The sequence below is a fragment of the Monodon monoceros genome, unplaced genomic scaffold (genome assembly GCF_005190385.1).
Source record: "Monodon monoceros isolate NGI ecotype Baffin Bay Population unplaced genomic scaffold, NGI_Narwhal_1 Super_Scaffold_11, whole genome shotgun sequence".
In the NCBI taxonomy this organism is placed as follows: domain Eukaryota; kingdom Metazoa; phylum Chordata; class Mammalia; order Artiodactyla; family Monodontidae; genus Monodon; species Monodon monoceros.
The window spans coordinates 67,245,585-67,260,875 of NW_021703767.1; the positions used below are offsets into that span (position 1 = coordinate 67,245,585).

Consider the following 15,291-nt stretch of genomic DNA (forward strand, 5'->3'; position numbering starts at 1 on the left):
GCCTAAGTAGGGACTTCCCTGGTGGTCCAGTGGTTAAGACTCCGCACTCCCAATGCAGGGGGCCCAGGTTCAATCCCTGGTCAGGGAACTAAGATCCCACATACCGCAACTAAGCCCTCACGCCACAACTACTGAGCCTGTGCACTCTAGAGCCTGTGCACTGCAACTAGAGAAGACTGCGTGCTGCAACGAAGACCCAGTGCAGCCAAAATAAATAAATCTCCAATATAAATAAATAATAAATAAATAAATTTATTAGAAAGAAAGAAAGGGAGGGAGGGAGGGAGGGAGGGAGAAAGGAGCCTAAGTAAAAACTGGTATTTTGTGCATTTTCCAAAACCTAAAACTTTTCTGTTCAAACCTTCCTAACATAACACTGCTAAATACTTTTAAAATCAGTTTTCCCAACTTGGACCTCTGAGGGCATCCTGTCAATGCTGCACTGAGGTCATGTCATATTCATAAGACTTAAGGAAACCTGAGACTCATTTTCTAAATATTCCTCACTTGGGAAACTTTTCCTTCAGATTAAAACTACTTATTTCTCCTAAGAACTACTTAAAAATAAAAAGGGAAGCAGGAAATGAATTAAATTTTTGTTTCATCCCATGCCGAGGAGGAAGTTAGGGATTCCTTTTCCTAAACTATCTATTGAAATGGGAAGTATTAGATAAGACAGCCATTAACAGACAAATATCAAACAAGTTGATTGAGATAAATTGCCAGGACAAAATAATCAAAAAGGAGTTCTGTTGGGGATTGGGAAGACATTATAGACCTGTTTTACAAAATATTAACCAAGTTACTATTACAAGGATTACTGTGTTAGACTGCTCAATCCACATAAATTATTCTATAATTGTTTTCTTGGGAAACAAAACCAGTGAATCTCATGGCAAATTTAGTATTTTATTAAATGAGTTTGGGGACATGGGTCCAATCCCTGGTCTGGGAAGATCCCATATGCCACAGAAAAACTAAGCCTATGAGCCACAACTACTGAGCCTGCGCTCCAGAGCCAGCGAGCCTCAACTACTGAGCCCACGTGCTGCAACTACTGAAGCTTGTGCGCCTAGAACCCGTGCTCCACAATAAGAGAAGCCACCGCAATGAGAAGCCCATGTACCACAATGAAGAGTAGCCCCCACTCGCCACAACTAGAGAAAGCCCACGTGCAGCAACGAAGATGCAACACAGCCAAAAATAAATAAATAAATAATTTTTTTTAAAAAAGGAAGTTACATTATTCCCCAAAGCCATTTATGAGTCTATCACTGACTTGTTGATTGGAAGGACAATTAAACACAGTACAGCTAACAGTAATCTTAAATCAGCAGAATATTGAGCAGCCATACATTTCTTACAGTAATTTTTAGGTTATAAAAAGCACCATTCTCTGACGATACCCTTTTTAATATAATCCTAAGTGAAACTGTGCCAACTGGGGAAGGGGATCTGGGGAGAGACTAGAGACTTTATCTAATCTCTTCACTGAGAAACTTATCTGAGATGGGCAAAGAAGCTGAAATAAATGATAACCTAGCATGAAAAGTGGGTTATCAAATCCCAAGCAAGTGCTACTGTACTTGCGTTGGTTCTGAACAAACAAAAAAATTCCAAATATTTAGAAACAAGTGAGAGTAAAAGATAAATAATAACCATTACAACTCTTAAACCTCACTTTCCAGGTAATGTAATTCTCTATCAACATTAGAAAATTGCAGAAAAGCTTAGGTTTGAAATTACCTCCCTTTGATTGAGCTCATATTCTGATTATTTTAAGAATGCATCGGTCTTCCCTGGTGGCGCAGTGGTTAAGAGTCCACCTGCCAATGCAGGAGACATGGGTTCGAGCCCTGGTCTGGGAAGATTCCACATGTCACGAAGCAACTAAGCCGGTGCACCACAGCTACTGAGCCTGCGCCCTAGAGCCCACGAGCCACAACTACTGAGCCTGCACCCTAGAGCCCGCGAGCCACAACTACTATGCCTGGGCACCTAGAGCCTGTGCTCCACAACAAGACAAGCCACCCCAATGAGAAGCCCGCACACCACAACGAAGAGTAGCCCCCACTCACCGCAACTAGACAAAGTCCACACACAGCTACGAAGACACAACACAGCCAAAATAAATAAAATAAATCATTAAAAAAAAAGAATGCATCACTTACCTCACTGACTTCTCTATCTGCCTCTCCAGTTCTCTTCTGAGCCTCTAGGAGAGTAATCTGAGAGGACAGTTTTTCTGAAAGTCACAAAATAAATATCCTTAGAAGATAAATGTAGAGTGTTTGAAAAAAACAGAGGTATGATTGTGTATGTGGCTATTTGAGATGCATGAAATAACCAAGAGGAAAGAACAGATACAATAGTTTGGGGGAGATAAAACGTTTATTTTATTAAAGAAGTTGCAAAAGAAGATGAGAAGATGAGATATAAGATAGAATGGTACTAGGTATTAATTATTAACCTGAGTGAAGTATAATAAATAGTGGAAGGCTTTAAAGGGAATAAAAATGCCAGAGCATATGACAAAAAGCAGCTATTTCTGTGGCATAATTTGGGACTTCTAGGGCAATAAATTTAACTTAATTTATCTATAACCCTCTGTATCCATATTATAATGTATTAATATAGCACTTATAATGTCTTCAACATTCTTTCACATATTTTCATAAGGACGTCAAATTTTAGCACTAGAAGGGAGCTATCCAATCTCCTCAATGACCATATGAGGAAACAAAGAAATGCCATGACCTACAGCTAGTTCATAGAGCTGGGATCAGAATTCAGTCTTCTGAGTTCCACCCCATGTTTACAAAGTGTGTATTTAAAAACAGTAGTAGTACCTTGGAGGATAAAAATATTGAGTATTAATAAGCCCCCAAGAAGTTTATACTCTCTGAGAAGTTAAGACAAATATACTAAAGAAACAAACAAAAGAAGCATATTTTTTACACTACATCCAAATGTCTTAACGTGACCTACATGATTTGACCCCACTTATTCTACAAATTCCTCTGCTTGTACTACCCCTTTTTTGCTCACTCTAATCCCAAGAACACTGGCCTTCTTTCTGTCTGCAAACATATCAAATTTATTCATACCTCAGGGTGTTTGCACTGCTCTTCTCTGCTTGGGATTCAATTTGCTCAGCCTCTTTTTGCATGGCTGTCCCCTTTTCATCATTCAGGTATCAAGTGCTCAGAGAGGCCCACCCTAACCACTCTGAGGCTACTTTCTTCTTCCCCCAGGCACATGTGCAGTAGCCTGTTCTATTTTGATCCTAATACTTATCACTCCCTGAAATTTTCTTATGTATATACATGTTTATAGCCTGTCTTGTCCTCTAATATGTTCACAGCAATATGCTTAGCAACTAAATTAGTGCCTGGTACATAGGAAGGGCACCATAGATATTTGCTGAATGAATGAATGAACATTTATGAAACAAATGAATTCAAGACTGTATATAATATGTTCAGACATTTCACAAGATTATTTGAGGAAGGAGCACAGTGGCAGAAATGAAAGCACAAAAGGTGAGTTTAATAGAACATGACTCATAAAGCAAAGGTAACCTATGAGACCAGACCCAAAAACTAATACAGAAAACAAGTCCAGTGACCCCTGCAGGAAAGAACAAAGAGAATGGAACTCACATAACCTCTAAACCACAGTGAGCTACATGAAAGTGACCGGGACTGCTTGCACAACTACAAAATAAGCATCACGGATAAGATCTCAAAGAAGTATTTTCAGTGGGTTGAATAATGAACTGAATTTGTGGTGTTCTTTCTTTATCAGCAATGGTGGGACTAGTCTAATAAAGATATATGATCCCTAGTTTATAGCTAAGTGGAACTGTAAGATGGTTAAGTTGGAAATATTGGCTATAGACCTTAGGAAATGGTACAAACTTTATTTGGTATTCATTCTCACTCTTAAAGATAAAGCATGGTAGTCAGTTACTCCAGGATAAAATAGATAAGTAAAACGTTATTGACTAGAAGTTATTAAAACCATAAGGTCCCTATGAAGCAGGTGACAAATGGAAGGAGGTATTATCTTCATTCTTACTAACTCTTCACACACAGTCCAATAGAATAAAGTGCTAAATTTAGTTCAATCAAACAAAACTTTATTCAGCAGCCACTCATTTGCCAGGTACTATTATAGTTCCTGGTAAAGCAAAAGACGAAAAAAAAAAGGGCCCCTGCCTTTGAAGAGCTTATACTTTATCTCTAAAGAGCTTATAATATAAGACATAAAATTATAAATAGATGATCTTAATACAATGTTAAAAGAATGCAATTTGGAAGCACAAAAATGCATTTAACCCAACTTTGGGAAATTAGGATCGACTTCCTGAAAAAGATAATGGCCTAGTTGAGGCCTGAAACATGAGTATGAATTAGCCAAGCTAAAGAAAAGGGATAAGGTTCTAAGCAGTATATACTATGAGCAAAAGCCAAAATGGTTTCTACCTCTGAACCTTTATTTATACTGATCTCTATTATCTCACCCCACAAATTTATTACTGGGAAAGTCTTTTCTCTCTTTATTTTGGCTATTTAAAAATTCATTGTCTTATTAAGGTCTTATTCAAGCCATACTTCTGAGAAGATTCCTTGGCCACTCCAAAATGAATATAATACAGATCTCCTGCAGCATCTATAGCCCATACTGCAAAATGTTATACTTATGTAAACACTGGTATTGTGCTTAAATTGTTTAATGTGTATTAATCCTAACTTCAATAATTACCAGCCATGCTGTCTAAGATCTTTATTATCATAGAATCAGAGAATCTACATGTTATACATATATAGTGATAAAAGTAGAGGCACTTGTGGGTTAAGAAGTCAGAGAATTATGGTTTTCATTTATACGTACCATTCTCAGCTTTCAGCTCCTCCAGCTCTACAGAATTAAAGAGCAAGGCTCCCTTTTCATTCTCTAGTTCTACCACTCTCTTCTGCAAAAAGGCAATACTCTCCTCAGTGACTGCCTAAATTGTAGAAAGACAACAAATTAATGATTCTCCAGTACAAAACTCTCATACTAATGTCCAGACAGCCTCTGGCATTTTTGTCTTCTAAAAGTTCTCCAGCCATGAAAATACTTTTAAAATAGCATCTACTTATCTGCCTAGGTAACCTTTAAAGTAATACTTTTCATCTGAAGACAGAAAGAGAAAATCTTTCACACAAATTTGCAATTCATTGGCTTTTGAATTTAAGACTGAAGTCTGGATTACAAAGAGAGAAATTCCAAGTCTACTGCACACGAAAGAAAATTTTCAGAATCCAAAAAACTAAAAGTGCATTATGAGTTCTGGAAAAACTTCAAGTAATCTAATATATGTGTAATTGGAGTCTCCAAAGGAAGGGAGAGGGTCAAAAAAAATATTTGACTAATTAACGGCAGAAAATTTTCCAAACTGATGAAGACTATAAACATAGAGATTCAAAGTCCAAGCAAAAGAAACATGAAGAAAACTATGCAAAGGCACATCATAACCCAAGTGCTCAAAACCAGTGATAAAATCCTAAAAGCAACCAGGAAAAACAAAAAAAAGACAAGGATGACAGATTTCTTGTCAAAAACAAAATGCAAGAAAAAAGATAGTAGAGTAATAGCCTTAAAGTACTGAAAGAGAAAAAAAAAACCTATCGACGTAGCTTCTCTAGTCAGCTTTTAACAATATCTTTTAAAAACAATGGAGAGATAAAAATGTCTTCGAACATACAAGAGCTATAAGAACCCATCACCAGCAGACTTGCGTGCTCATGACAGTACACCCACATTAAAAGAAGTCCTTTAGGCAGAAGGAAAACAAAACCAGATGGAAATATGAAACTACACCAGAGTTTGGCAAAATTTGGAGCCTTCCACCTGTTTTTGTAAATAAAGTTTTATTTATGGCCTAAAAGCCTAAAATATTTACCATTTGACCCTTTATGGAAAAAGACAGCCAACTCTTGATCTATCCTAAAGAAAAGTACCAGAAATGGTAACTGCAATGGTAGTTAAGATTTATTTTCTTATTATTTGAATCTTCTAAAAGATAAATGACTAAACAAAAATAAAAATTTTTGTTTATAACACGTTATATTTTTGTACTTTTTGTTTATAATATATGCATAAGTAAAATAATAATAATATAAATCCCAAGAGTGAAGAAACAGAAGTATATAATTGTAAGACTTTTATTCTATACTTGAAGAAGCACAATATTATATGTAGGTAACTGTGATAAAAATGCAGACTATAATCCCTAATGCAGTCACTATCATAAAATAAAGAATTATAGCTAATACGCTGAAAAGGGAGAAAAACAGAGTCATAAAAAATACTCAACCAATTTTTTAAAAGGAAGGAAAAGTAAAAAAGTAAAAGACAACAGTTGGAAAAATGGAAAACAAATAAGGTGAGAGACTTAAAACCATATCAACGACAACATTAATGGAAATGGTCTGAACACTCCAAGTAAAAGGCAGAGATTGACATATTGGATAAGAAGTAGGCTCAAACTCTATGCTGCATATAAGCTTTAAATATAAAGACAAAAATAAGTTAAAGAGTGAAAAAAGATACACCATGCTAACACTACTCAAAAGAAAAGTGGAATAGCTATATTAATATCAGAAAGAAGTACACCTCACAGCAAAGAATGTCACCAGGGATAAGGAAGGTCATTTCATAACATCAATGGGTCACTTAATCAAGAAGACATAAACATCCTAAATGTCTAAGCCCCCAATAACACAGCTTGAAAATACATGGTGTAAAAACTGATAGAACTGTAAATAAATCCACAACTATAATATGGGATTTCAATAATTGAGAGGCAGAAAAGCAGCAAGGACATAGTACACTTGAATAAGACTATCAATCAACTTTACATGATTGGCATTTATAGAACATTCCAGCAAACAACAGCAGACTACATATTATTTTCAAGTACATATAGAACATTTACCAAAACAGACAACATTCTGGGCCATAAAACAAGTCTCAATCAATTCTTAAAGAGCCAAGTCATATAAAGTATGTGCTCTGACCACAATGGAATTAAAATAAAAATCAATAACAGAAAGACCTCTAGACATATGAGTCCCAAATATTTGGAAACTAAGTAACCTGGGGGCAAAGAAGAAATTAAAAGGGAAATTAGTATTGTGAACTGAATGAAAATGAAAATACAACAGAACTTGTGAGATACTGCTAAAGTAGATTTTTTGGGGGGAATTTATAATGCAAAATGTCTATATTAGAAATAAGAAAGGTCTCAAACTAATGGCCTCAGCTTTCACCTTAAGAAGCTAAGAAATGAGGATATCAAATCCAAAGTAAACAGAAGAAAGGAAATAATAAAGATCAAAGTAGAAATCAATAAAATAGAAAACAGAAAACAAGGCAGAATCAATGAACTCAAAGCTGGTTTTTAGATCAGTAAAGTTAATAAACCTCTGGACAGTCTAACCTGTGTAAGAAAGAAAACACAAATTACCAATATCAGAAATGGGAGAGGTAACATCACTACAGATTCTATACATATTAAAACAATAATTATAGACTATTATGAATAACTTTATATAAATTTGCCTATAAATCTGACACTTTATATGGACAAATCCCCTAAAAGATATAAAACACCAAAGCTCACTCAAGAAGAAATAGATAACCTAAACAGCCAAATAGTTATGAAACAAATAGAATTTTTAGCAAGTGAATTCAAGAAAGTATAAGGATAATATATCACTACCAAGTGAGGTTTACCCCTGGAACTCTCATACACTTCTGCTGGGAATAGAAAATGGTAACACCACTTTGGAAAACTGCCAAGGTCTTAAAACCTCCCATATGATCCAGACACTTCACTTCTAGGTATTTACTGAGAGTAAAGAAAGCACAGGTCCAAACAAAGATTTGTAAAAGAATATTCATAGAAGCTTTATTTGTAATAGCCAAAAATTGTCAACAATCCAAGTTTGTCCATCAACAAGTAAATGGATAAACAAATTGTGGTAGGTACAATATCCTCAACAATACAAAGGAATGAATTCTTGCTGCATACAATAGGATGAATATCAAAATAAGTATGCTGAGTGAGAGAACCAGGAAAGAAAAAGAGCACATATAATTTATTAAAAATACAAACTAATCTATAATGACAGAAAGAAGATAAGTGGTTGCCTGGGTAGTGGGAGATGTGAGAGAAAAATTAAAAGGGGGCATGAGAAACTTTGGGGGGGTGATGAATATGTTCATTTTCTTGATAATGGTGATGGCTTCATGCATGTCAAAACTTATCAAGTTGTACACTTTATAAGTATGCAGGGGGCCTCCCTGGTGGCGCAGTGGTTGAGAGTCCGCCTGCTGATGCAGAGGACACGGGATCGTGCCCGGGTCCGGGAAGATCCCACATGTCATGGAGCGGCTAGGCCCATGAGCCATGGCCGCTGAGCCTGTGTGTCCAGAGCCTGTGCTCCACAACGGGAGAGGCCACAACAGTGAGAGGCCCGCGTACCGCAAAAAAAAAAAAAAAAAGTATGCAGGATTTCCCTGGTGGTGCAGTGGTTGAGTCCACCTGCCAATGCAGGGGACACGGGTTCGATCCGTGATCCGAGAAGATTCCACATGCCATGGAGCAACTAAGCCTGTGCACCACAACTACTGAGACTGTGCTCTTGAGCCCGTGTGCCACAACTATTGAAGCTTGCATGCCTAGAGCCTGTACTCTGCAACAAGAGAAGCCACTGCAATAAGAAGCCTGGGCACCACAACAAAGTGTAGTCCCCACTTGCCACAACTAGAGAAAGCCTGAGCAGAGCAACGAAAACCCAACGCAGCCAAAAACAAATAAATAAATAAACAAATAAATAAATAAATAAACTCTTTAAAAAAAATCAGTCTAGTTTCAAGAGTTGGAAGGCAACCTGATGACTAAAACGAGATGTTAGGCTTCTGGTTTTAAAGATGGAAGAACAACCAGGAACCAAGGGTGTAAGTAATACAGCTCTAGTCACTGGAAAAAATGAGGAAATGAATTCTTCCCTAAAGCCTCCTTCCCTGCAGCTCAGCTGACATCATGACTTTTGGCCAGTGAAACCAATTTTGATTTCTGATCTCTAGAATTCGAGGAATCTCATAACTTTCTGTTTAGAAGAACAACTAAATCATCCCAATGAAGAAATAGCAATCAAAACACCAGCCAAGCCACAAGAGAAGGGCATGTGATTATGTCAGCAAACTCAAGTCATCCTACTCCTGGCGCCAGAATTGAGTTGAAAAAGCCTCCAGATAATTCCAACTCTCAGCTTTCAAGTCAACTCCAGTCTTTGATTCTCCTACAGAAGGCTCCAGACTTCAGGGAGAAAAGAGCCATCCTCATCATTCATTCCTCTCCAAATCTCTGGAACACAGAATTGAAAAGAAAAGAAATCCAGAATTTTATGCCTCCCTCTTTGTTCTTTCTCAGGACTGCTTGGCTATTCCAGATCTTGCAAGGACTTCCATTATTATGTTGAATAGGAGTGATGAGAGTGGGCACCTTTGTCTAGTTCCTGATCTTAGAGGAAAAGCTTTCAGCCTTTCACCATTGAGTATGATGTTAGCTGTGGGCTTGTTGTATATGGCCTTTATTACATTAAGCTACATTTGTCTATGTCTAATTTGTTAAGAACTTATTATTATGAATAGATATTAAATTTTGTCAAATGCTAAAAAAAATCAGTCAAGTTTCAACAACTAGACAAAAATCAGTCAAATATAATTTGAATAATACTATGATTTAAGTGATATTTATAAAATGTTACAGCCAGTAACTACAGAATATACATTTTTTACAAGTGCACAAGCTACATTCACCAAGACACCCCATATGCTATGTCATAAAACAAGTTTCTATAAATTTCAAAGCACTGAAATCATATAGAACATATTACCTGATCATAATGAAATTAATTAGAAATCAATAATAATATCTAGAAATAAAACCAAATATCTGGATATTAAATAACACACTTCTAAATAATCCATGATCAAAGAAGAAATCATAAGGAGAATTAGAAAACTCTTCAAAAACTGAATGATAACAACACAACATACCAAACCATGTGCTTAAGAGGGAATTGTGTAACTTTAAATGTTTAAATGAGAAAAGAAGATCTGAAGTGTTTGATATAAAGTTACACCTTAAGAAGTTAGAAACAGAAGAGCAAAGTAAACCCAAATAAATAGAAAGAAATACCAAAGAACAAAAATCAATAAAAGTGAAAACAGACCAGCATTAGAGAAAATTGACAAGGCCAAAAGTTGGTTCTTTGAAAAGATTTTTTTTAAAAGTCAAGTAATTTCTAGTTTAAAGTCTCATCAAGAAAATGAAGCACAAAGTGGGGAGATGTTGGCCAAACAGTAGAAACTTGCAGATCGAAGATGAAAAAGTTCTGAAGATCTAACACCCAACATTGTGATTATAGTTAATAATAATGTATTATATAGTTCAAAGTTGCTAAGAGACTAGATCTTAAATGTTCTCACCACAAAAAAGAAATTGTAATTATGTGTCATGATGGAGGTGTTAGCTAATGTTATGGTGGTAACCCTATTGCAATATATACATGTATCAAATCAACAAGTTGTACACCTTAAACTTACATAATGTTATATGTCAATTATATCTTAATTAAAAAAAAACAATAGGGATTGGGGTAGGGATGGGTATCACTACAGAGCGTACAAGCATTAAAAGGATAAAAAAGGGAATACTATAACCAACGTTATAACAAAAATTTGACATCTTCAATGAAACAGACAGAACAAAACAAAACTAAAATCCAACTGGCACAAGATGAAAAAGAAAATCTTATTAGTCTTATATCTGTAAAAGAAATTCAATTCATTATCAACTCCAGACCCAGATAGTTTCACTGGTGAATTCTTTCAAATTCTTGAGAAATAATACCAATTTTACACAAACTCTCAAATAAAAGGGAACACTCCCCAACTCATTTTTTTTATGCCATAATAACCCTAATACCAAAATCTGACAAAGTACTACAAAACAAAGGAAAATCTTCATGACCAAAACAAAGACCAATATCCTTCATAAGTACAGATACAAAAATGCTTCCCAAAATAGTAGTAAATCAAATTCAGTAATATATATAAAGGATAATACTTTATGACCAAGTTGGGTTTATCCTAACAAAACAAGGTTGGTTTAATAGTCAAAAATTAAAGTAATGTACCATATGAACAGAAGAAAACCCATATGATCATTTCAATAAATGCAGATAAGGCATTTGGCAAAATTTAATACGAATTCTTACCAAATTAAGAATAGACGGTAAAGTCCTCAATCTGATAAAAAAGATTAATGAAAACTTGAAACTAGTACCACAGCTAATGGTAAAATATGAAATACTTTCCCCTAAGATCAGGCAAAATGCAAGAAGGCCCAGTCTTACCACTTCTATTAAACAGTGTTTTGAAGGTCCTAGCCATTGCATGAAAAAGAAATAAAGGCATAAAGATTAGCAAGGAGTAAGTAAAACTTGCCTTTATTTGCAGATGACATGATTGTTTATGTAGAAAATCCTAAAGAATCTACAGAATGAGACTAGAATTAATAAAATAAATAGCAAGTTCACATAAGCAAAATTCAATTATATACTTACATAAAAGTGCAAACAGTTGGAAAGGTGAAATTAGAATAAATTCTACCTACAACAGCATTAAAAAACATGAACTATTTCAGAATAAATTTTAAAATGTGCACAACTCCTCCAACCAAAACTACAAACCATTGCTGAAAGAAATTAAAGACGATCTTAATAAGTGAAGAGAGATACTATACTCATGGATTGAAAAGTTCAGTAGTATTAAGATGTCAATTCTCCCTAAAGTGATCTATAGATTCAACACAATGCCAATTCAAAATCCCATCCAGCTTCTTCTTTTTTTCAAATAGAATTTGAGATAGTTGATTGTATAATTTCTGTGGAAATGCAAAGAACCTAGAATAATCAAGGCAATCTTGAAAAGAACAACAAAGTCAGAGGACTTATACTACCTGACTTCAAGACTAACTACAAACTACAGTAATGAAAACAATGTGATACAGGCAGGAGCAGCAAGCAAAGGAACTTATCACTTGTTCTCACTCCGCCCTGCTGCAGCAGGGGCCCCAATAAAGCCTTGCCTGAATTTCTTGTCTGGCTTCTAATCAATTTCTATTGATTGGGGAAGGCCAATAACCCTGTTCAGTATCAGATTTACAGTGCTCAGTGTGGGGCAGTTGTCCTCTTCCAGGGAGAGGATCTGGGCACCTCCAGGACACTGAATGCAGCTTCCCTGTGGGTGACAAGTAGCCACCTGAATCTCTTGTTTCAGTGTCACCACGTTTGGGGGGCTCCCTCTCCTGAGATGGCCATGCTGGACGACTGAGCAGGCCTGGGGATTCTGGTGGCTCCCTGCAATGAGACATCTATCTCCAGCAAGGAGGCCCGGGTGGTCCTTGACATAGCAGGTAAGAAAATCAATTTTTTAAGTGATAATGGAGCCACTTACTCTGTCCTGATCTCTCACACTGGGCCTCCTTCCTCCAAAAGCTGTACTGTGATGGTGTTGATGGAAAGCCTCACACCCATTACTTCGCTGGGCCTCTCACTTGCCTATTTGAACAGTGTTTGATCTCATGTGCCTTTTAAGTTGGGCCTGAGTGTCCTATCCCATTACTGGGGAGAGACCTTCTGGGCTCCCTTGGAGCCATATTACAGTTAGGAGGCCCGAAGCAGCCCCCTATCTTGATTCTGACTAAGACAAATCAACTGGAAGAACAAGGGCCTATTCCCAGCCATATTCTACACACAGTAAACCCTGCAGTTTGGGACAAAGGAATCCCTGGGAAGGCTATAAATGTTCAACCTGTAAAAATTAGCCTTAAGCCAGAAGTCGCTTATTCTAACAAGAGACAGTACCCCATAAAGTTGGAAGCAAAAAAAGGTTTGCAACCCCTCATCCATAAATTTTTAAGACGTGGCCTCTTAGTGCTCTGTCAGTCTCCATGCAGTACCCCTATTCTGCCAGTTGTTAAGCCAAATAGGGACTATCGAATAGTACAAGGCCTTAGAGGAGTAAATGATGCAGTGGTCCCTATGCATCCCCTTGTGGCCAATCCTTATATTAGTCCAGATTCCTGGAGTGCCTGACCTCAGGGATGCCTTCTTTTGCATCCCAGTTCATCTCTCATCTCAGTATCTCTTTGCCTTTTAGTAGACTAACCCCCACTCAGGTCAAATGCAATAATATACCTGGACAGTATTGCTTCAGGGGTTTCAGGACAGCCCACACTTGTTCACCCAGGCCCTAAGAAAAGAACTAAGGGAGGGACCTTCCTGGTGGCACAGTGGTTAAGAATCTGCCTGCCAATGCACAGGACACGGGTTCAAGGCCTGGTCAGGGAAGACGCCACATGCCATGGAGCAACTAAGCCTGTGCGCCACAACTACTAAGCCTGTACTCTAGGGCCCGCAAGCCACAACTACTGAGCCCATGTGCCACAACTACTGAAGCCTGTGCACCTAGAGCCCGTGCTCCACAACAAGAGAAGCCACCACAATGAGAAGCCCACGCACCGCAACAAAGAGTCGCTCCAGCTCGCCACAACTACAGAAAGCATGCGCACAGCAACGAAGACCCAACGCAGCCAAAAATATAAATAAATAAATAAATTTATTAAAAAAAAAAAAAAAAAACTAAGGGAAATACACCTAAAAGAAGGGGCCAGTCTACAGTATGTGGATGACATATTAATATGTAGTTCCCACCATGGAGGCCTCAGATCAGAATACCATTTAAGTCCTTAATTTCCTTGGGACCCAGGGTTACAGGATCTTTCAGAAAAAACCACAAATCTCAAAGTAACAAGTTAAATATCTGGGATATATTATAAACCCTGGAAGCAGACAGCTATCTCTAGATAGAAAAGAAGCTATATTAGAACTAAGCGCCCCAAAGACCAAAAAAAAAATCCTCGTACTTTCTTAGGCATGACAGGATTTTGCGGAATTTGGATTCCAGAATTCAGACTAATGGCTAAGCCTCTATATGAAGCCACTAAAGGCCCAGATACAGAGCCATTACTTTGGACTGGGGAACAAGAAAGGCTCTTAATAAGATCAAACAGACCCTCACCAAAGCTTCTGCTCTGGGTCTCCCCAATTTAAAAAAGCCATTTATCTTGTACATAGCTGAAAAACAGGGGACAGCTATGGGAGTCCTTGTACAAAAGCTAGGAGAAGTTCCTCAACCTATAGGCTATTTTTCCAAACAACTAGATTCCATGGCCCAAGGTTGACATGGCTGCTTCCGGGCGGTAGCTGCCACTGCTTTATTAGTGGAAGAAGCTAACAAGCTTACCTTTGGACAGCCGCTGGAAGTCCAGACCCCTCATCAAGTACAAAAGATTCTGGAAATTAAAGGCCACCATTAGCTAACTGGAGGCTGCCTTACTAAGTAGCAGGCTTTACTCCTTGACTCCCCAGAACTAACCCTCAAAACATGCCACACCCTCAATCTGGCTACTCTAATCCTGGCTGAAGGCCCAGAACTAACACATTCCTGCCTTGAAACCCCTGACTAGGTTTATGCCTGTAGGCCTGATCTAACAGACCAGGCCATAGAAAACCCTGAGGAAGAATGGTTTACTGATGGCAGTAGTTTCATTAAAGATGGAGTCAGGAGGGCAGGGTATGCTACTGTGAGCACTTATAGTGCTATATAAGCAAAACCTTTGCCACCTAACACTTCAGCCCAGAGGGCTGAGCTAATAGCCCTAACCTGAGTCTTAACATTGGGGGAAGGAAAATTATAAATATATATACAGACCCAAAATATGCCTTCCGGGCTTCCCTGGTGGTGCAGTGGTTAAGAATCCGCCTGCCAGTGCAGGCGACATGGGTTCAAGCCCTGGTCCGGGAAGATCCCACATGCCGCAAAGCAACTAAGCCCGTGCACCACAACTACTGAGCTTGCGCTCTAGATCCCGCGAGCCACAACTACTGAGCCCACATGCCACAACTACTGAAGCCCGCGCGCCTAGAGCCTGTGCTCCACAACAAGAGAAGCCACCACAATGAGAAGCCTGCGCACTGTAACGAAGAGTAGCCCCCACTCTCCGCAACTAGAGAAAGCCTGTGAGCAGCAATGAAGACCCAATTCAGCCAAAAATAAATAAATAAAATGAATAAATTTTAAATATATATATATATATATATATAT

At 37.7% G+C, this 15,291-nt stretch overlaps 1 protein-coding gene and 1 non-coding gene across 8 annotated transcripts in view; one reads left to right on the forward strand and one right to left on the reverse strand.

Moving 5' to 3' along the window:
* Positions 1–15,291, reverse strand: part of GOLGB1 (golgin B1) — an 86,928-nt gene that overhangs the window by 30,985 nt on the left and 40,652 nt on the right. For all 7 annotated transcript variants that reach the window (XM_029213832.1, XM_029213830.1, XM_029213831.1 and 4 more), the window contains 2 exons: positions 4,897–5,011; positions 2,172–2,245 (listed from right to left, as the gene is read on the reverse strand). In XM_029213832.1, the coding sequence (XP_029069665.1) occupies positions 2,172–2,245; positions 4,897–5,011 (189 nt within the window). The remainder of the gene's footprint in view (positions 1–2,171; positions 2,246–4,896; positions 5,012–15,291) is intronic.
* Positions 16–88, forward strand: TRNAG-CCC. Its single transcript has one exon. It is a non-coding gene; the product is annotated as a tRNA-Gly (tRNA).